The sequence below is a fragment of the Aulonocara sp. 'chitande type north' Nkhata Bay genome, linkage group LG7 (genome assembly GCF_057382095.1).
Source record: "Aulonocara sp. 'chitande type north' Nkhata Bay isolate Kocher_YH1m ecotype deep benthic linkage group LG7, A_spYH_male_GT1.1, whole genome shotgun sequence".
Lineage (NCBI taxonomy): Eukaryota > Metazoa > Chordata > Actinopteri > Cichliformes > Cichlidae > Aulonocara > Aulonocara sp. 'chitande type north' Nkhata Bay.
The window spans coordinates 15,967,343-15,987,482 of record NC_141350.1 but is presented as its reverse complement, the minus strand read 5'-3'; the positions used below and the strand labels follow the sequence as shown (position 1 = coordinate 15,987,482).

The following is a 20,140-nucleotide window of genomic DNA, read 5'->3' as shown; positions in this document are numbered from 1 at the left end:
ATTGTATTCTCATTCATCACCTGATGGCAATGTTTCATTATTCAAGAAAGTAGCAATATCAAACAAATTTATGGTCATTAAAATATACTCAGAGGATCACGTGCCCATTTCTGAATGGGAAATTAAAGACATAACCGGTGCTGTGTATATGCATTTAAAACATGTAGCTTCTGTGGAGCAAATTTCTTTTTTGTATGGGATGTAGATTTTTTTTTTTTCAAAAGTAATGGATAGTAGTTTATTATTGCTGCATAGATAATGAGTATCTTCAAAAAGTCTTCAAATACATCCAGTGAAATAGAAAATAGCAATTTACAATTTAAAAACTGTTAAAACTTTTAATATAATTTCAAAAGAATGTTAAAAAAATTATTCAGAAAATATTTTCAAAAAGGTTTTTTGGTTTGTTTGTTTTTTTATTGTTGAAAACGACAGTACAGTACAAGTATTAACATTCTCTGTTTCTCTTTCTCACAAAATCCTGATAGTTTGCTCAAATCCCAAAATATTGTCTGATAAAACATTTTAGGATGTCAGATGAAAAACCTTTTCCTTTTCGACTCACGGGAGGATGAAAACGTAGTCATAAAACATTTAATATCATACAAGAGAAAAAAGATAAAGTTGGATAATTATTATTCTTTCTTTGAAATTTTGTCCTTTAAGCAAAAAAAATCCAACATTCATGCAAAAATGGTGTACCTGATATCATTAGGAGAAAAATCCCCCAAAAAAGACAACGACGTATCAAAATTGCAATTCTACTATTGAAGCATCTTTCAGTTTTAAACAGATTCAGTCGGCTGAGTCAAATTAAGTTACTTTTTACAGGTTCGTGAAATTAAAAGGACACTACCGTTACGTTAAGGATGTTGATGTAAAGGACAAAAAAAAGACGTGGAAGCACGTCAAGGCACTGGTTCTGAGGCAGCACTGTGTTCTAAGGACAGACTTGTTGATGACAGTTAATCATTCACTCTGGATAACAAAGTGCAAGAAGACGAGACGAGAAAAACCTGATGGCGCCACTCGACTAAGAAAGTCACTGCAGTCTGAACAACCTGATGTTTGCTAAAAAAGCACAATGAAAACAGTATTTGTTGTGAATTTTGCCAAATTGTACAGTCCTTGTGAGATTTTTTTTTTAAATTCCACAGTTATGGTCTCAGTGGTCAAAATGAAAAAAGAGGATCTATGTTGTGTCTGTTTTGTCAGATCCCTCATTGTCTTTTTCCCATCCCTTGGGTGATATGCTGAATCCACTCTTTCAACATCTGAAAACTTGGTCGGGCGGCGGGATCCAGGTTCCAGCACTGTTTCATGATGTTATACACGACTTCAGGACAGCCGTCAGGACAGTCCATTTTGTAGCCTTTCTCCACTCGAGGCACTACATCCTTTAATGGCTACGGGAAAGACCAGATTTGTTTGTTGAACATTTTGGTCCTTTAAACCTAGGGCTATACTCATAACACATATATGGATGTTCGAGAGCGATCACAAAGTACTATTATTATTGATTTTGAATTTTAAAAAGTCATTGTTTTCCTAATCCAAAGCTGTTATTCCAGCATATTTTTTTATGCACAAAAACAAACTGATACTTACAATTCTCGGATAAGGAACTCGGCCAAAAGAGTAAATCTCCCACAGCAAAATACCGTAGCTCCAAACATCTGATTTGGTGGAAAATTTCTAATGACAAATAGAGAAAAAAAAGGATATTAAGAGTTTATTTCACTGTGTTTTGGATACACAAACTATGCACGGCAAAGCACACGGCTCAGAACAGCTCTAAAGCAGCGCACCTTTTCTCTCAGTGCTTCAGGTGCCGTCCACTTCACGGGGAGCTTAGCGGTATCCTGAGTGGAAGAGGCCTCCTTGGTCAAGCCAAAATCACTGACTTTAGCCATGTTGTCCTCTGACACGAGAACGTTTCGTGCGGCTAAGTCTCGGTGAACAAAGTTATTGGTCTCCAGATACGCCATGGCTTCACAGACGTCTCTGTGAAAGTAAAAGAAAAAGTAACAAACTCCAGGCTCAGGCGTGTCGAATCAACTTTTTGTCATGGCACGAAAATAAAAAAAATTTAAAAAATTAAATAAATGAAACTACTATAACTGATTTCTACCATTCAGTGGGAAGATAAAAGGGCCTTTTAAGATAATAAAATAACCCTTTTATCTGCTAACCGTGTTGTCTTTAAATATATGGGCTAAGTGGTCCTTTAAAGAATACCTGATAAAGATTTAAATTCGAATAAACATCAACCACAACTTTAACCTCTTATCTATAGACTCATGAGATATAATCTGCTCTTTGTGCTGCAAAATATGCCCCTCTTTAGAGCTGAATATCCTCCCTCTCTGATCACTAGCTATTGCAACACTGCTCTGCTAATACTAACATAGCATAAAATACAACAGAATAACTGCCGAAATTGTGGTTCGCTGCAGAAATACTCACAATGCAAAATGTAGGAGGGCTTCTCCACCAAGTACTGTCCGGCCTCTGGAACGTAAATAGTCAACCAAACAGCCCTAACAACAACAACAAAAGCATGTTATATGTTTTATACAGAGTATTCACCACGTCGGGAGATTATCAGACACTCAGCCACTTACCTTTGCCATATACTCAGTAACTATAAAAAGACTTCCGTTCTCCTCCACAATCACTCCAAGCAGCTGTACCAGGTTATCGTGCCGTAGTTGCCTGATGAAGGGGACAAGCAGAGCAGTCAGTACGTGTCCATTTATGTTTCTAAAACGCGCCAGAACAAATGTTTAATTTCCTTACGTCATGACAGAAGCCTCTGCAATAAAGGCCTGCGCTGTGGCGTCGTTTTTGATGCACTTCACAGCTACTTTGGTCCCTCTGTAGTCTCCCACCATCACATCTGAATAATCACAAGCAATGAACTGATCAGTGAAGCTGCCTTTATACGACCCCAAACCAACAGTAAGACGGCAATGCGGCAAATGACATGTTCACAGAAATTAAATTTGAACAGTTTTCTAACTTTTATGTCGATTACAAGGAGAAGAACAGTCCATATATGAACGTCATGGCACAATCTCATGGTTTTCACAGTAATGAAATGAAATTTGGTGGTTCTGCGATGAGGAATATTTAATATTTGGGGCTTAAATGTCTTTTTAGGCAAAATCCTTTACACCCAAATGCAGCATATGATGCGTCACATCTTTATGTTGCTCTGATTTCTGTTTCATGCAAGAAATTAAGACTGGGCTTAAACTCACCATGGAGTTTAAGCTCATCTTAAGTAAACATGAACCCTAATCTACTTACCTCCAAATTCTCCTTTTCCAATAACCTGCTGCAGCTTGAGGTCTTTTCTGCTCAACGACCAGCCGCCTGTTCATCATTGAAAGTAGAAACAGAATTCAGCTGAGACGCAAACAAGCTTTTGATCATCAAGAACAATAAATAAAAGAAAAATGAAAATAATAATAAAAATCCACAATGTCCCTGCTGTACAAGTTACAAAGAACCGGCAAGCTTACTCCTGGAAAATTCATCCTGCGCAGCCACCGTCCCTTCCTCCAGCTTTGGCTTGATTAGTTTGGTGCAGAGGCCATCAGCATCTTTGGTGTAGTGCTACATAGAATAAGAGATAAAATACAGTGCACATGGCCTCATAAGAGCAAAGGAACTTTTACCATGACAGAAACTATCAGAACCACATTCAGAGCTTCAAAGCAGCTTTAGTATTTTGGAAAGAAAATTCCCCCTTCATTTATTTGCAGAAAAAAGCTCAAACCAATTTGAATAGCAACTTTCACTCTGCATCATCTTTTAGAGGATTGGTTTAGAGCACCTAATGAGTACATCTGTGGGTTTCGCTACTTATCTTTGTCCTTCTTATATTGCTTGTGGGTGCTGTAGCTGTATTTTAAAAGAAACTGAAGCTTGAAGTTCAAACCTTTGTGAACTTCTGTAAAAAAACATGAGTAAAACTCATTGAATAGTGTATACCTGTGACCAACAGAGGGCTGCCTGGTCAAATACGGTCAAAACCACATGCAATGGTTGACTGAAAAGCTTCAGTTGGCCAGAACTTACAGACACAAATCTACTTTACTGTGCAGAATAAATAGTATGTTGCTGTTCAAAATAAGCATTTCACACAGGAAAAGCAGTCATTTTGAGAGTAAAGACCTAGTATCTGTTTGAGGTTAGAACTCTGAACCTCAGCATACTGTTCACTTCCTCTTTGATACTTCCTGTTCATTATATGTTCCAGGAACTGCACAGACTCTCTGAACTAGCACAGTAACATGGGGAGGCTAAAACATGCTTACAGTAGACTGATGCTCAATATAGCCTCCTAGAAAATATCAGAAACACTTTGTTTTATTTAGAAATAAAAGCCCAATTTACGCCTTACCTCTACAAGCTGCATGAGGTTTTCAAAGTAAGCCTCTTCATCGATGGTGAGCTTGCCGTTGTGGTAGATGATGCGATAGTGCTCCACCTTACCGTCGCAGCTCACACACAGAGTGTAGTCGCCAGGGAAGTTAGTGCTTTCCCGTACCAAGAACAGGCCTGTCTCAGGGGGGTTAAGCAACCGCTCCGCCTGATCCCGAGTTATCTTGCCATGAAACCATCTGGTGGAAGAGGTAGCCAGAAATCAGTACACCGACAAAACCAACAGATCAGCCCAGCAACTCCAAATTCACATCAGCTGTATGTACACGTGACATATCCAATAACAACATATAGACTGTGCCTGCATCCATTCTACTGTCTGCATCAATCATTAACAAACATTATTAGTTAAATGTCTTCCTCCTATTTTACCCACTTGGATCCAGTCATTCTTAAACTGGGTCTTTTAAAGCCTTAGATGGTTTGATTGTGCATTTCATTTTACGCTTGACTTTTTTTTACTTGTTACACTGTCACGTTCCTTCTTTTTACAAACATATATATTGTAAGTAAATATATATATTTTGTGCATTTGGGAGAAAACAACTGTAACCTTGATGTTTCACTTTCTGTTACTGTTCATACGCTCTATTTTCCATGTAAAGCCACGGCACCAGTGTCTGCTGAACAGATTACATTTATTATTTAAAAAAAAAATGTATTTGGGTATTGTGGTTTTCAGTGTAGCCGCTATATTAAGAGTCGGGATTATAAATAACCACATTCAGTAAACTAACTGGTTCTCGCAGCGCGTTCTTACACGCTAAAAACTGCCTTAAAGTTTGGCTGGTTCATCAAAGGGAAGTTACACTAGCAGGCCTTAATATCAAAGTTTCTTTCTGTCATGCTGACAGGTGTGTTTTGCTCATAGGTTTGTAGCTTCCTGGTACTGGCTGAGTGTTCGGTGGTGTACGCATGTATGCATTTGCCAGATGAAGGTCAAAACAAAAATATTCATTCTAAGAGTGCTGAAGCTGATTTTTTTTTTCAACAACTCAAGCTGAAAGTAATTTTTTTTATAGCTACTGTACCTATTTGTCCATTTTCCCACGTTCCTCACTATTAAAATAATGCTTAGAGCTGTTAATCAGACAACACGTGCAAAGACAGGAAAAGCTAAATCTCCCTTCCTAACACAAAATAAAGGGATATTTGTGGCTGATTATTGCTTTAGTCTTTGAAAAATTTTCATCTTTCCGCGTTTAATCAACCTCACAGTGTTATCACAAACCTTAAATGGGGCTTTAATGCAAATTAAACAACTACTGCCTTCATCATCCAGATATATAGATTAGGGTGATTTGCATATCCACTGCAACCAGTTATACAACAGAGGCTGTCACATATTTAAATGTGGTTTTTGGAATGTACAGCGTATGCATTTGCACTTGGCTCCATACGAAAGTTACATTTAAATATCACACAATAAAGCTTGTTGGAAAGCTTTTCTTTACAGACACAGAAGCAGTTTCCCTCCAAGCTGAAAGGAAAGTATCGTTATAAAGTTTTCCTTTCAGTTCTGTATTACGGGTTCTCATCTTAGCTCGTAATACAGAACTTTTTGAGGTCAAGATCCCCTTTTATCAGTGTAAGCTCATATTCATTACTGGTAATATTTACTGAGAACTGCACACTATGTGAGAGTTGGTTTTCTTTTACTCATTTCCATTTCCAAGAGAAGGCATTTTTTAAAGCAACTGTGAATGAGATATCACATGTCTGAAAGCATACATTTATATATAGCAACTGATGAGTTAAGCTCAATCCTAGGCACCTTATGCTAAAGGAAAATTATTATCTTATTTGGTTTCTGGTACAGTTCGATTTGCATTAAAGTTTATCAGCAAGTGCGCTCTAAATAAAGCTGGCATTCATACATATGCACATGCCTGCAGCAGCAAACCCATGACGTGGACAAGTGGGGAGATTTTTTAGATTACTTCAGTCTGAAATAGAAAAGAAACAACAGGAAACTGTGCAGAGTTCATGCAAACCTGAGGTGGAAGCAGACAGACGTGCACTGCAATTACAACACAGCCCAACCAAACTGTGGTCTCCATTCACACAACTACTGTGCAATTGCCACGACAAATAGGCCATCAGCCTTCTGCAACCACACAGCCATGGAAGAGGGCAAAGTCAAGCTATTTTAAACACTGCTAAAAACGCCGCACAAAGATGGTGCTGCGGCAAGAGATACAGACAACCGATGCTCATGAGAATCTATATACTTACGGCATTAGACTCAGCTTTCCCCCACTTTTCACACCTTCCCTTTTCTGGACATAGTTGGCTGGGATCGTTCCCTCGCGGCCTGCAGAATTTTTAGCCTTGTACCAGTTTGGATCCTGAAATGCAAAAAGTTTACTGAGCGGCGCCGCATGGCATCAAACACAGAGCTGTGTCTTCATAGAAACGCAGACAACAAAAAAGAAATGTTACCTTTGTGACAACAATGATAGTCAACACGTCTCCTTTGTTAAAGGGCAGGTCCTGCTCTGTTGTGCCTTTGAAGTTATACCTGGCCACACACTCTGTGCCCTGCGGCCATGGGTTCTATAAAAGCGAGGGACGGTCACTGTTTCAGTAAAAATCCATATTTTTTCATTTGTGCTTGCAATTTTTGTCACACACCACCTGGACCTTACCTGGACCTCTGTCATGGTGAGGCGGTTCGATCCTCTCACAGGTGAGGTTTGCTAGCTCCTACCATTAGAGCTGGTAAACACACACGCGCGCACGCAGTACCTGTGAAAGCGAGCAGAAGAGTAACTAGGATGTCCCCCTGTTTACTGATACTGACCCGACCGCAAGCAAATTCTCAGGAAGATAATGAAATTGTGGTTTCGCTGTACGGGGGCACATGGTAATTCGAAGCAAGCAGATGAGCCATTATCACAGCACACTGGAGTAACGTCAGATCAGACAGTGTCGGTAAAAATAACTCGCTCAGACAGAAAGCAGAACTAACAGGTTTTCTTTTTTTAAACACACTTTCACAACTAGTGCATAATGTTTCCATGACGGAGGAAAACAGTGCCAACATAAAGAAGCTCTTTCACTGTAAAATATTTCATACAAAGTAAGAAATGCACTCTGACATGCTAAAAGTAAGAGATAAAGAGACCAAAATGCAACCTACTCCCTACTGTGTATTTCATGTGAAAACCTAGCTTGGTCTGACCTAAAATAAGGCACACACTGGTTCTCCATCTTAAACTCAATGACTGGGCCTTGTAGGAATCAAGATAGCTTTCTTCCAACCCTGGAATGCAAACTTGTGGTGAGATCTGACCAGGCCCCAGGGACTCATCCAGCCCAGCATTACTTTATGTCAATAAAACAGCCACTGTGACACTAACCTTAGGCCTGAGTAACCCCGGGGCCTGTGTTTCCATGATACACACACACATCATAAACCAATCAGAGCAAAGACATCATAGTTAAATGATGACCTACAGATTAAGTCATGCTCCACATCCTCCCTCTCTCTTTCCCCCCAAACCCCACTTCCTCTCTTGCTCTATCAGTTCCCAGGAAGAGGTGGCAGGGCTCAAATGGTCAGAGCTCAGGGAAAATCCTGGCTCTGATAAACTGTCACTTTACATGAGGTCACATCCTTTGACATGTCCACTGCAGTGCAGTCAACTTCCTGTACGACATCCCAACTTCTGTACACACCAACTTTAGGGTGGGTTGCTTAGAAACGCGATAAATGAAAAAAATCCTCTTCTCTTATAACGCTTCTTCCATCTGGTGTGTTTTTCTGTTTAAATAAATAGCCCGCCATTTCTCAGACAAGCGTGTGTTTAAAAACTATCACGAGACTGTCATCACACCGCACCATGGGGATGTGATGGATGTGGTCCCTTATGAAGTGGTGCAGATGTCTCCTGTATCAAGGGACAAAACTATCTGGACACATTTCCCACACCCTTAAGAACAGCCCCACTCTGCTCACCCCAACCCAGCTCTACTATGTGCAGACAGTCAAAGAAAGGCAAAGATAACCGAGCTGCTGTGGGCCAGTTATTCTTGTGTAGGTGTGTTTGTGTGCAGCTGTGGTGTGTGTGTGTGTGTGTGTGTGTGTGTTTCTTTTTTATCTTTACAAAGACTTTAAAGACAAACAAATTATTGACACACACCAAAATGCAAAACTGTGGTGAGAAAAACATTCTGTCTGTTCATATGGAAAAATAAGAGAGAAGTCAGAAAAGCATGTGATATTTTTAGCCGTGCTGTTGGTGTGGCTATGAAGATCTCACTTTAGGTCTGTGGGTCAGCACATCACAGATCTTGACTTGAATGCTTGAACTAACTATTACAAGTGTTGCTGTGAAAATTTGTGTGTGCATTCACAGGGGCTTCGAGATGACTTCTATACTCTTTGGGCATTTCATCAATTTCCCATGAGCGCAACCTTCTGGTAAGCAAATTCATCAACCTGTTAATGACGAAAGCGCCACATAAACCAACGACAGTACCATCACCCACAGCTTCATGTGGTTTATTCATCATTATTAAATTATTAATTATTAAATAAAATCAATGCTGTAGCAACGACACAATTTTATCCCAACTCGAGCAATCTGGTAATGACCCATGCTTTTACCTTATGTTGCATGATCCTGTGCTTCCCAAACAAATCTCATGCCAAATAAGAACAAACCTCAAAGTCCCTGCTTTATTATTAAAAGAAAACAAGCTTTTTACCACCTAAAACTACATTTAGTAAGCTATTGTTTCTGCATCGTTTATTTTGAAAATATTTTGTCTTATTCTATAATAAGTTTTCAGTATCTTTTAATCTAAATATATACCTATTTTACATTACTATTATTACATTTTAACTGTGATAACAAAGGAAATCCCCATCTCTAGGATAAATAAAGGAAACGTTATCTCATCTTAGGACAAAGTGTGAACATCGGGCATTTCCCAAATTTAGACCACCAACACTGGCCAAGAGACATCACAGAGAGTCCAAAAGACAGCGTGTGTTAGCTGCCGATTATAAATGAAACAATGTAACCTAGTCCAATTTTAACAAAGAAAAAGAGAGAGAGAATGTAAAGTTGTGTGTTTGTTGTGTCGGGATGTTCAGTATGGAGATCCCAAAAGTGAGGGAGTTGCAAGCACTCTGTTCACTATGATTCAGTTATTATGAAATGTACTTTCTCTGCATTTTATTTTCAGGTAAGCTGTAAAAAAAATCATAATTTTATAGTCACAAGGTTTTTTATAGAGTGACTCGGCACATTGAGGCCACTTAACTCCCATTGTGGCCACTGGGACATTTTTACTTATGTTAGTAAAAGTCAGAGCTGTTGTTTAATATTAAATAGTTTTTTTTGTGAATACATTCAAAGCCAATCCCTACCTGCAGAAGGGAATAATACATTAATATTGTGCATATCATAACTATCATGACCTCTCTAACTAAAGGATAAGCTTACCTAGATTAATACAGTTGACTATTTTTTCAGAAACGTCTGGTGGTAGACCATCTGTCCATACAGCTGTACCCCATTCAATTTAGGATCTATTTCACTACGACCCCAAAATGAAAAGCCGCTGATGTAATACAGGGAACGTCGGGTGTTCGCCAAAGTCGACAATGTTGGTGTACTGTAGGCTGCGACTGTTGGAATAAACTTTTATGACAATGTATCAAATACTTGATGTCACACAGTCCAAACAGTGTGGACAGTTACAGGCTTTTCATATTTTGGCTCTGTTCTTCAGCACATTTGATTTTAAATCCAATATTGGACCTGCTAATTCAATTTTTTTCCACTTTTCATCATCAAGCAAGGTAACAATCCTAAATATAAAACCAGATTATCTAAAGGATTGACTGGCCAGGATGATCACCTGATCCCAGGCTGACTATACTGCATTTTAGGTGTTGAAGACAAGATTAAAGGCAGATAGACACCATACAAGAGATGAAAGTAGCTGGAAGGTTATCGCTAAGCCTCAAAGTATTTTCCCCCCAAAATTGAAATGCATCGTCTTCATATGTATCAGTTATTCCTAAACACTGAATATTTGGGTGCTGTTAAAAGTAGTTTTTTTTCACTACAGATTTAAATGGTGGTTTCCAAATCAGCATTTCCAGATCCACAAGGTTATTTTGTGACTGAAACACATCAAAAGTACAATCATCTGAGTTTTACCTCGAAGCAGGACATTATGCTGACGATGCTCTGAAAGCCACCAGAAGTTGTGGACTGCAACAGAATATGTGTGAGGGAAACCCTTTGTAAAGAGTCTCGTCAAAAGAAGAATGTATCAACGGGGTCAGCAGCTTTTTTCCACTTTTTTCATATTAATCTCTTCTGGGACGCTGAATGCTTCCCAGCAGCAGGCCACCAGCAGCTGAGTGAACGGGACAGAGCTCATTCTGCCACAGACTCCCACTGCCATTTCCACAGAGCTCTGCATGGAGCCACAGCTTGCTTTTTTTCAGGAAGCAGCAAAGGATCTCATTGTGAGTGAGTCAAATTTCTGCTGACCCCAGTCTCATTAGATCCAACATCATCATCAATGCATCCACTGAGCAGTTTTAAGGGCAGTGATGTGACTTGATCTTTAAATTTTGCTCACTGTTCCGTTTTGTGTTTACTGCTCTACATTAATTGTAGACATAAATCTCATAATTGTGCACATACACAGATATAAGTTGAATGAAGGGAGGCGATGGACAACATTCATTCCCAAAAATAAAAGGAAGCCACAGTCGATTAGTTTAATCATAAAGAGTGACTAATAAATAGTGTTGGACTGTATAACTGCAAAATAAGCTCATACAGCTCTTACATGGTATAATATCGCATGTTCTTGCAGTTTAAAACAATCCTGTTGTCCAAATCAAACCACTGATCAACACTTGTCTCTTGTGCCTTCTTGTGCAAGTCAGTTGCAGTCTTTACTGAACTAATCAGCGGCAGCCTGACTGCACGGAGCAAGACAGGACAAGAATGTAAAAACATCTTCTTTGACCTAAAATCTGCCACTCCCTCATTTACTCACAGACAATAACCGAGGTGAAAATGTTGATTGTGCACGGTGGGAGGCTGGATTAGCTAATTGTTTATTCCCCAGAGCTATCAGAAATGACTCCCTCTTCTTTTAGTCACACATCGAAGACCATGAGATCATAAAATGAGACTGTGGCTCAGGTAGAGTGGGTCTTTGTGTATAAATGGGATGGATCCTGAACCCCCTGTAATAATAGAAAATGCGATGCAGGAAAAAGTATTAAAAACACATGAACGTGGCTTGTGTGTAAAGTGTAGAAAAGCACCGCTCAAATTCAAATTATTTAAAGCATTAAAGCCTGTTGATGCCATAATGATACATCATACAGCGTTTAATTCTTAAGATTTTGCAGGATCGTAAAAATGTGTTGTTAACATTAACCTAGTGGTTCATCTCAGTAAATCATCTGATTGATTCTTTTACTAAAGGCTCCTATCGTTTCTCTAAGTGCAGCAGAGGGCCAGCACTCCAGCCTCATGATGCTCTTCAGTTGCTTTGATACTACTGTCCTGTTAGCAACACTGTAACAGCAGCAGGCAGCAGAGAGAGAAATAAACACTTGACTTTTGTCAACATCCACTGAGCTGCCACCTGGCTGGCACACAGACAGACACATCCAGTGAACAGTAATGAGCACAAAGAGAAGGCTGGTGGGGGTCTATAACAACAGCCAGCAGATGTTCCTGAGAAGGAAGTCACCTCTGCCTTTAGGGGCAGCAGCTGGACTGTGGTGCTTTTGCACAGCTGACTGAAACAAACGTCTGTAGGATCTGAGAGAGGAAGTGCGAGTCCAGTGTTTGGACCCGAAACACAGACCATCATTGTATCACTTTTAATAGCTCAGAGTTTTTCCTGTGACGCTTGGGGTGGGGGGGGGGGGGTGTTAAAAACTAGGTGTGTACTTAAAATAGTATCCAATTTATCATAAACAAACACAAAAGCTAAACTGAGAAACAAGGTTGTTTTCAGCGTAGCAGGAAGAAGGATAAGCGATTGTTAATCAGGGGCAATCCCCTGCATTTTGGCCAGCCAGCCATTCTAGTGAACTTTGCATTTTATTGCCATCCAAAGTTCGCATGACGTACCAAACCTCTTCACGCTGGAGAACGTTTGGTCATGTTGACTTCACCAAGGAAACACGGCATCAAAAACACCATATAAGTCGAAACTGCCGTGCCTGAACAGCGGATGGACCTTTCCTCGCTGTGGCGCGATCACATGCAGGCTGTTTTATGGGTGCTGTGTGCACAGCGCAGAGTGAAGTGCAGTGCAAGGCTGCTGCTGCTCATGCAGCCAGGCGTGACACATTATGGTGCAGCAGCAAAGCTTTGCTGCGGTTTTACGAACTTCTCTCCATCCTGTTTCAACAGCTTAATCTTTCTTTACAGTTTATCGTACTCTAAAAGAAGAATCTTTGCTGGTCAGGAGATCCGTTGCTGCACCAGCGCACACTTCACACTTTGTCCGAAAAAGGAGGGAAGTCCCGTTTCAGCGAAAAGGGCATCACCCAGAAAACACACCCGAGAGATGCTCCGCTCAGCTAGATCTCTGATAGCGGAAATGTTGTTTTCTGACGTGCATTAATCGCTTTTTGCCATTTTCTGACGGGTGCAGCCTACCCGACGAACATTTAACAGCGCCGCTCTGCAACTTGTAGCATGCACGTGCACGTGAAAGTGCGCCCACCGTTAACAAAACTTCAAAAAGCTGTCAAAGATCCCAAAGTCCGTGACAGTGGGAATGAATGCTGCTCTCCAGCTCGAAAGCAGATTATTACTAGTCACCCAACATGTTATAACACAGCAATGTGGACAGCTGTGCGCTGCAGCTTCTTCTTCACCCCAGGAAGTCAGAGGAAGTGGTAGAAGTTTGGAGGATGTTAGTAGGGCCACGTCTATAATCGACTCACTTAAAAAAGACTTTTTCATTGTGATGTTTGAATAAACTATCCATGCCCATTCGACATCCTAACATTTATCTCCGCCAGAGCTGTCAGTCACTGCATCTACTTTAAAATAAACAGCACATTTTAAAATTTAAAGGCAGCTCTGTCTCAAACTTGAAATCTTACCTGTTTGCAGGTAAAAGCAGCCGATTTGAAGCGCTTACAGGTGATTCCACACGTTTGTTTTTCCTTCTACAGGAGAGCACAGTTTGCCATTCACGCAATAAATAACCGACAGTCGATGCTGAAGCGCAAAACACATCCAGTCCTGATGAGGAAGAAGTGAAAACTGTCTCAGGTGATCAGAAAACTTGAACGGCACCAAACGAAACTCGACTAAAAACAATAGGCAGCGGCGTTGATGCGTCTCCAGTCAAGACTATTTACAAAACAGACCTATAAATGAAAAAAGACAGCAAAACAAAGTAAACTTCCACAGATGTATCGCCTCTTTTGTGTCGTCCTTCCGTTTAGAGGGAGAAATAAAAACTCCCGCCACGGCGATAAGTATTACTCAGTAAAATCGCGGTGAGTAATTAAAAAGGATTAAACTTAATTTGAGTCAAGTTCGCTCTGCGCTACTCCTTTTCCCCGTCACATTCAAGTTTTTTTTTTTGGCCCCACCTTGATTTTGCGCATGCGCGTTGCTGACAACTAAAAATAAGTCCCCACAGGATATGTCTCAGTCAATTCGGTGAAGGAATTTGATCATCGATGAGGCAATAATAACAAGAAACCAAGATACAGGGACAGCGTGGGTGCAGTTGTTTTCATTTAATTGGTTCAACCTGCAGATGTGACATATTAAGACTGAGCAGCACTTTGCACATGAGGCTTCAAAGGGAACTCACTAAAAAAAACAAATTCTGTGTTGCAAAGTTGCGTGTCTATATATTTCTCGAGTTAATATGCATGTCTGCCCTTAACATTTAAGACATATAAATGATTAAAAAGAAAAGAAAAATGGGGGTGCAGGGGGAGGAGGGAATCCCCATCTGCTGCTGCAAAAAGACTTGCACAAACATATTTCCTGTAAAAAGTCAGACTGATCCAAGTTCTTCGACTGTTCACATTTTATTGATATACAATCCTTTCTTTGTTGCCGTTGATGAGAAAATAGTGTTAAGTACACAAAGTTGTCATTACAGCAGAACAAAAGGGAACCACCATAAAAGTTTTATTCACTGCCCCCTAGTGGCCAAAGACGAACTAAACTCATTTTATTCACATTCAGCAACGCTGGCTGATGACGTTTCCAAGCCAGACTTGTCTCAACAGATGTGACATAACACATGCAGTCAGAGGAATGTTAGCGAAAGGACAAAATACTTAAGTATGAAAGTAACTTTGGGCAAATCGGTACATGAAGTCTGTGCAGATTAATTTACACAAAAGAAACAATTACAATGACTTTCAAAAAAAAAAAAAATCCTCAGATGGTGTGGACTGCTTAAATTTAGCCTTTCTTACACCAATTTCAAAGAATACACAATCCAACTCCAAATAAGGGCACGTTAGAGAACAGCTATGCAGATCCGACACAGATTGGTAACCTCAACGTAATACACTTCTGGACACATTTCACAGCAAATGGTTACATTCATTGCTTGAAAGATCTGAGTAGACATGCCTCCAATCAAGGCATCAAAGGGAAGAAAAAAAAAGCAGCTGCACGTGAACTTCACAGTTTGTGATTTAGTGTATTGTTAAATATCAGCTTAATGTCCTGAAATAAAAGCGTGAACACAAGAATCAAGAATATTTTGTGATTTCCACGATTGCCCAATCCTGCAGTTCTTTTTTTTTTTTAAGCCAATTTTATTGGTTCCTAGAAAGTATTCAAGTGTGGGACGCTGCATCAGCACAAATGAATTGAAATACATTTGAATCCCACCACACAGAAAGTAACATTTGGTAAAAAAAAAAAAAAAAAAAAAGATCACTCCAACCTTTTTGGTCGGACTTATTTTTAGCCAAAGTGTCACTTATAATTGTGCCACTTCGGGCTCCGCTTTGACAGACTTCTATTAACTTCTGCATATGAAACATGCAATACTGCAAAAACTTGCCGAAGTTGTGCAATTGCTTTGACCTCATCAAGTCTGCACCAGTTTTGATTGTGTAAAGCAAAGTTGGCTTTTGAATCCAATCTGTACTACCAAGCTAAACAGGCAACAGCAACCCAACATCGCCAAGAATTAGCAGACTTGATAGTTCACTGTGAGAGAATATGGTATCAGTACTTAGTCTGCAGTCTACTGAATATTTTCTCCATAATACAGTAATGGCTGAAAGACAACAGACGCTGTATGAAAAATATATTTAACAAATCTAAACTCTAGTTGGCATTCGATGAAGCAATAAAGATTTTACATGAGTTGCACAAATAGAACTTTGGGCCTTTCAAACAACAGTAAAGCCCTTCATCCCATAACTGTACCAAAGTTTAATAAACTTATTTCCCCTTAAATTATCATGAAAAGGTACGACTGCATCTATTTTACATGCCATGTCTTGTTTCCAGAGCCCTTATCATCACAATATAATTTGCAGAAGAGACAAAAAAGCTGTTGTAATCTGCTGCTCTTGTATTTGAACACCTTGTTATTTAGGACAAATATTACAAGCTTAATTCCCAACAAAGCATTACATAACAGTGACAGAATGTGGCAAAGTACTGCAGGCAGCAATGGAAAGACCAGCGTAAGCTTAACTGTAAGCCGTCAGATCCCAATACGTGTGAAAATTGTTCATGCGTGTAAACCGAGATGAATCTGCGTCTAATCACTGGAGTGCTTTGAAAGAAAGTTAGATTGCCATGACTTTCAGAACTCTCCTGTTTTAAATCAGTGATTGTCCTACTCACTTTAAATCTGAACATTAAAGCCCCTTACAGCCATTAAGCTGTCAGCATCTTAATGTGTCAACTTCATGTCTGAACAAGCACACAGTCACACACTCATAAAAGTCCCTGCAGCAATCTAAAACAGACTAACATTTACATATCATACTTTCAACATGGCGCAAGTCTGAATGTATGCAGTCATTATAACAGACAAGTGTGAAGAGGATTATGACTGCACGTCTCCTGCCTTTTGAGAGCTCACAAAAGATAGCCCTAAACAGCAAAAACATGATGTAACATTTTATGCCACTGCATGTATTGTACAATAAGATGAAGCCTATAGTACACTTTTAGATTTTCACAATCCAGAACCAGGAGCTCTGAGTATGTGTGAGGGCTAAAGCAGACGCTCTTCTCTGCAGCACATACACAAAGACAACTAGATGCTGTGTTCTTCATGACTACAGCACGGAGAACTAAATGTGGTTAGACTTTGTTTGACACAACGCTGACAATGATCTTTGCCACAAGTGCTGTGCACATATTGCAGATATGGTGTGCACGACACCATATTTATGTTTGAACTGACAGCAAGAGAAACTTTAACATAAAAAGTTGAAGAAACCAGCACTGTTCTCCTGTATTCCCTCTTTGAAACGGCTCTAATGTTGCATTCTTTGACACTTTGGTTATCATTATGAATTAACAAGACTTATTAGCAATCTTATTAAACTGCTTGCTATACCCTCCAAAAGTCTGTATTTTCAGAAATGCTTACTTTTTTCCCCCCTATCTCTATCGATATGCACTTAATCCTACTACGCTACTGTAAGATGTATCACCACTGGTCCTTCAGTATGAGGAAAAAGATCTGTTTGCACACGCCGAGTTAGAAATTTCACAGATAAACTGGAAAAACAGATCTAACTCTGGAATATAAGGCGCCAAAACCCAAACGGTCATGGAAGGTAAAAGATTTAATCTGTCAACATGACGTGAGATGTCGACCATCTGACCCGTTATGCCGAGTGCAAGGGGATGACAAATTTGCAGCCAAAGGGAGAATGGTATTTGATTCCCACTTCCTGGAACACCTGGCGAGGAATTCCTATGTCACACAGGTAGACCCTGCCAGCCCCTTCAGCTAAGGGGAGTGGAAGGCAAAGTGAGAGGGACCATTTGGCTTCAACTGCCTGCCCCTGGCCGCTAGCAGGGGGATCTAAGCTTAGCACTGGTGCTCTGTTCTGATTCGCCCAGTCTGCAGCCGCCCAGTACCAAGGCTGATCCATCAGGAATGTGTTCTCATGACAGTCCAGACAGTTAATGATTAGATCCACAGGGGTGTCAGGGAGGTCTGTGGAGCCACAGAGAAAAAAGAAGAATGTCAAGGTATTTAGCAACGCTTTTGTTTTTAATGAAGCCAACAGTATTTGGAGGGGGAGAGATCAATAAAGCCACAAAACAAACCTACCTTTGATACTGGACACCTGTTTGCCACCAGTTTTGTTGAAGAGGGTGACCTCGCTGGTCACGGCGTCATGCATTTTGACAAAGTTTGGCAGAAACAGGACGACCTCCACTTCGTGATTGGCCAGGTGGCGACCGCAGCTGATGCCCTGAGCTCCCTGAACATGAGGGCCACACAGCAGTGCCACCGTGGGATGCTGGTGCAAATTCTTCGGGGTGAATCTGGAAGAAGCAGGAATAGCAAAGGTTTTATTTAGTACTTTAGAAGAACAAAATGACTAGGTTAATTAGTGTTGATGCGACAAATATGAAATAAATAGAAACAAGAGAGAAACTTAGAAAAAAATAAGTACTCTGAGAGCACAAACCTCCACCAAAGCAGCTCACTCTCTGGGGAGTATTTACTTTCTAGGGAATAGTATTGCATTTTGTATATATTCATTTTGGGGTTTTTACAGTTGTTTTCACTGCACTAAAAACTTCTTAAAGTATATTTAAAAAGAACAAAGTGAAACTGAAACCCATTTTAACTATAATGTGATATTTAGAATCCCCATATATTAGTATCATTTCCTAAATGTTGCCAGTTCAACAAAAGGCACATTTTAGATAATTGCTTACCTGTTTGGCCCCCCTAGTAATGTAAGTGCCATCTGACTGGCACACACTCCAGTCATTTCCAGTCTCCTCTCCAGTGACAGACCATGGCGCTCAGCAACAGACAACAGACGCTTGTGCAGTTCGTAGGTTATACTTGGTACAACAAGTCCAGAGTCTGTGGAAAGTAAAGCAAACATCAATAAGGCTTAAATTGATTTACCTGCATCTCCACTTCATTCATTCCAATATAAAACACTTGCCGGTGCAGTATTCTTTGGCCCCAGGCTGCGGTACAGTAATCTGTCTGTACACAACAGGTTTGGCCTCCAGGATGTTCTCATCATGCCGGTACCGAGTAGGAGTCTGCTCCTGAGGTGTGCCGCGTGACCTCACACCATTACGACGCTCCGATATGTCAATCTCTGAGAAAACTGCTGCTTTGTCAAAAAGAGCCAGGTTTCCTTCAAAATCAAAGTCTGTGTCCAGGAAATCATCCACGCCGTCGCCAAAACACTCATCATCTCTCTGCTTCATCTGGCCATTCTTCACCCCATTCTTCTTCGGCGTCACTTGATTTACCCCTCGATTACTGGCTGACCCTGAGGGGATGATAAATATATAGTTAACCACTTTGCCACAGATTTTTAGTGAATTTAACAGCATTGCACTTACAGGAGTTATGTCTTCGACGGAATCCTTTAGGCTGGCCAGGTATGTCCAGATGACGCTCTCCATAACTTTTAGAGCAGTGCTGTGGAGAGTTCAGTTTCTCCACAGATCTAGGGTCACCCTTTGGGACTGCAACCGGTGCGCTGGTTACCTTTGCAGGTGCAGCAGAGGTAGTCCGACTATTGTCATTTCTAAAATCTAAAATCTTTAGGTCTTTTATGTCAATGGCACTGGGAAAAAAAATATGAGTCAGAATGACGTTAAATAACAAAACCGATGAGCTAAAAAGTTGACAATGAGCTAACATTTAGTAGCACAGACTTACCTGAATGTGACCTCTGGCACGGGACACTTGACTCCATTGTGGAAAGGCTGTCTTAAGGAGATGGTTTGGCTGGACTGGTCCACAGATGATACTTCTCCCTGGTAGACTCCCAGCGTTGGTCCACAGTTAATTGACACCAAACTACCCAACCAATCCGCGGCCATTTCTACAGCACGTGTTATTAAGAAAGAAAATATTAATTATGTAGCATTATTGTCAGAGAAGATTTCTAGAGACAGGAATCATCCTGTTAGCTAACTTTGTGACCAGGACATCAGAAATACTAGTCGTTCGGTTTTACTAGAGAGTCGTGACTAGCTTAGCCACGGCCTGCTATCAACCTTAGCTAAGTTTATATGAAGGTAATATCGCCTTGAAAAAAAATTGTTTACCTTTTTGGAGTTACGGTGATGAAGAGCCTCCTGAACAATACAACTCAATAAACTGCGATATTAAGTGCTCATAAGAAAACTGTTTCTTCTTCAACTATTAGCTTCTTAGCTTTTTGAATGGAGCAAGCTTTCACGGTTTATACCACTTCCTGTTTCCGGAAGAAGTACCTTTTCGAAATAAGAGCCGAAGCTTAACAATTTTTTGCCAGACAGCTGGAAATCTGTGGTGAAGCTTGTTTTGCCCCCCCCCCCCCCCCCACCCCCCCCCACACACACACACACACACACAAACACAAACACAAAAAGTCAGGCAGAGCTAAATAGAAATTTCAACTCATTATCTCAAAATCTCTGGTTAGTATCTCAACATGTTGACATACTTAGTATCTCGAAATTTCCAG

The 20,140-nt window shown here is 40.3% G+C and overlaps 2 protein-coding genes across 2 annotated transcripts; both read right to left on the bottom strand.

The window, feature by feature from the left end:
- Nucleotides 1-404: 404 nt before the first annotated feature.
- LOC147324884 (tyrosine-protein kinase CSK-like) lies at nucleotides 405-14,047 on the bottom strand. The gene is made up of 13 exons (XM_086299033.1): nucleotides 13,568-14,047; nucleotides 7,101-7,200; nucleotides 6,895-7,008; nucleotides 6,688-6,800; nucleotides 4,412-4,631; nucleotides 3,528-3,621; nucleotides 3,313-3,378; nucleotides 2,800-2,899; nucleotides 2,625-2,715; nucleotides 2,467-2,540; nucleotides 1,809-2,004; nucleotides 1,609-1,695; nucleotides 405-1,406 (listed from the first exon to the last, which is right to left on the bottom strand). The coding sequence occupies exons 2-13, from the start codon at nucleotides 7,113-7,115 to the stop codon at nucleotides 1,221-1,223; spliced, it is 1,356 nt and encodes a 451-aa protein (XP_086155159.1). The 5' UTR covers nucleotides 7,116-7,200; nucleotides 13,568-14,047; the 3' UTR covers nucleotides 405-1,220.
- Nucleotides 14,048-14,183: 136 nt separating this feature from the next.
- Nucleotides 14,184-19,887, bottom strand: edc3 (enhancer of mRNA decapping 3 homolog (S. cerevisiae)). The gene is made up of 7 exons (XM_086299032.1): nucleotides 19,740-19,887; nucleotides 19,348-19,513; nucleotides 19,026-19,252; nucleotides 18,614-18,952; nucleotides 18,375-18,528; nucleotides 17,758-17,975; nucleotides 14,184-17,640 (listed from the first exon to the last, which is right to left on the bottom strand). The coding sequence occupies exons 2-7, from the start codon at nucleotides 19,509-19,511 to the stop codon at nucleotides 17,306-17,308; spliced, it is 1,437 nt and encodes a 478-aa protein (XP_086155158.1). The 5' UTR covers nucleotides 19,512-19,513; nucleotides 19,740-19,887; the 3' UTR covers nucleotides 14,184-17,305.
- Between the last annotated feature and the right edge of the window lie 253 nt (nucleotides 19,888-20,140).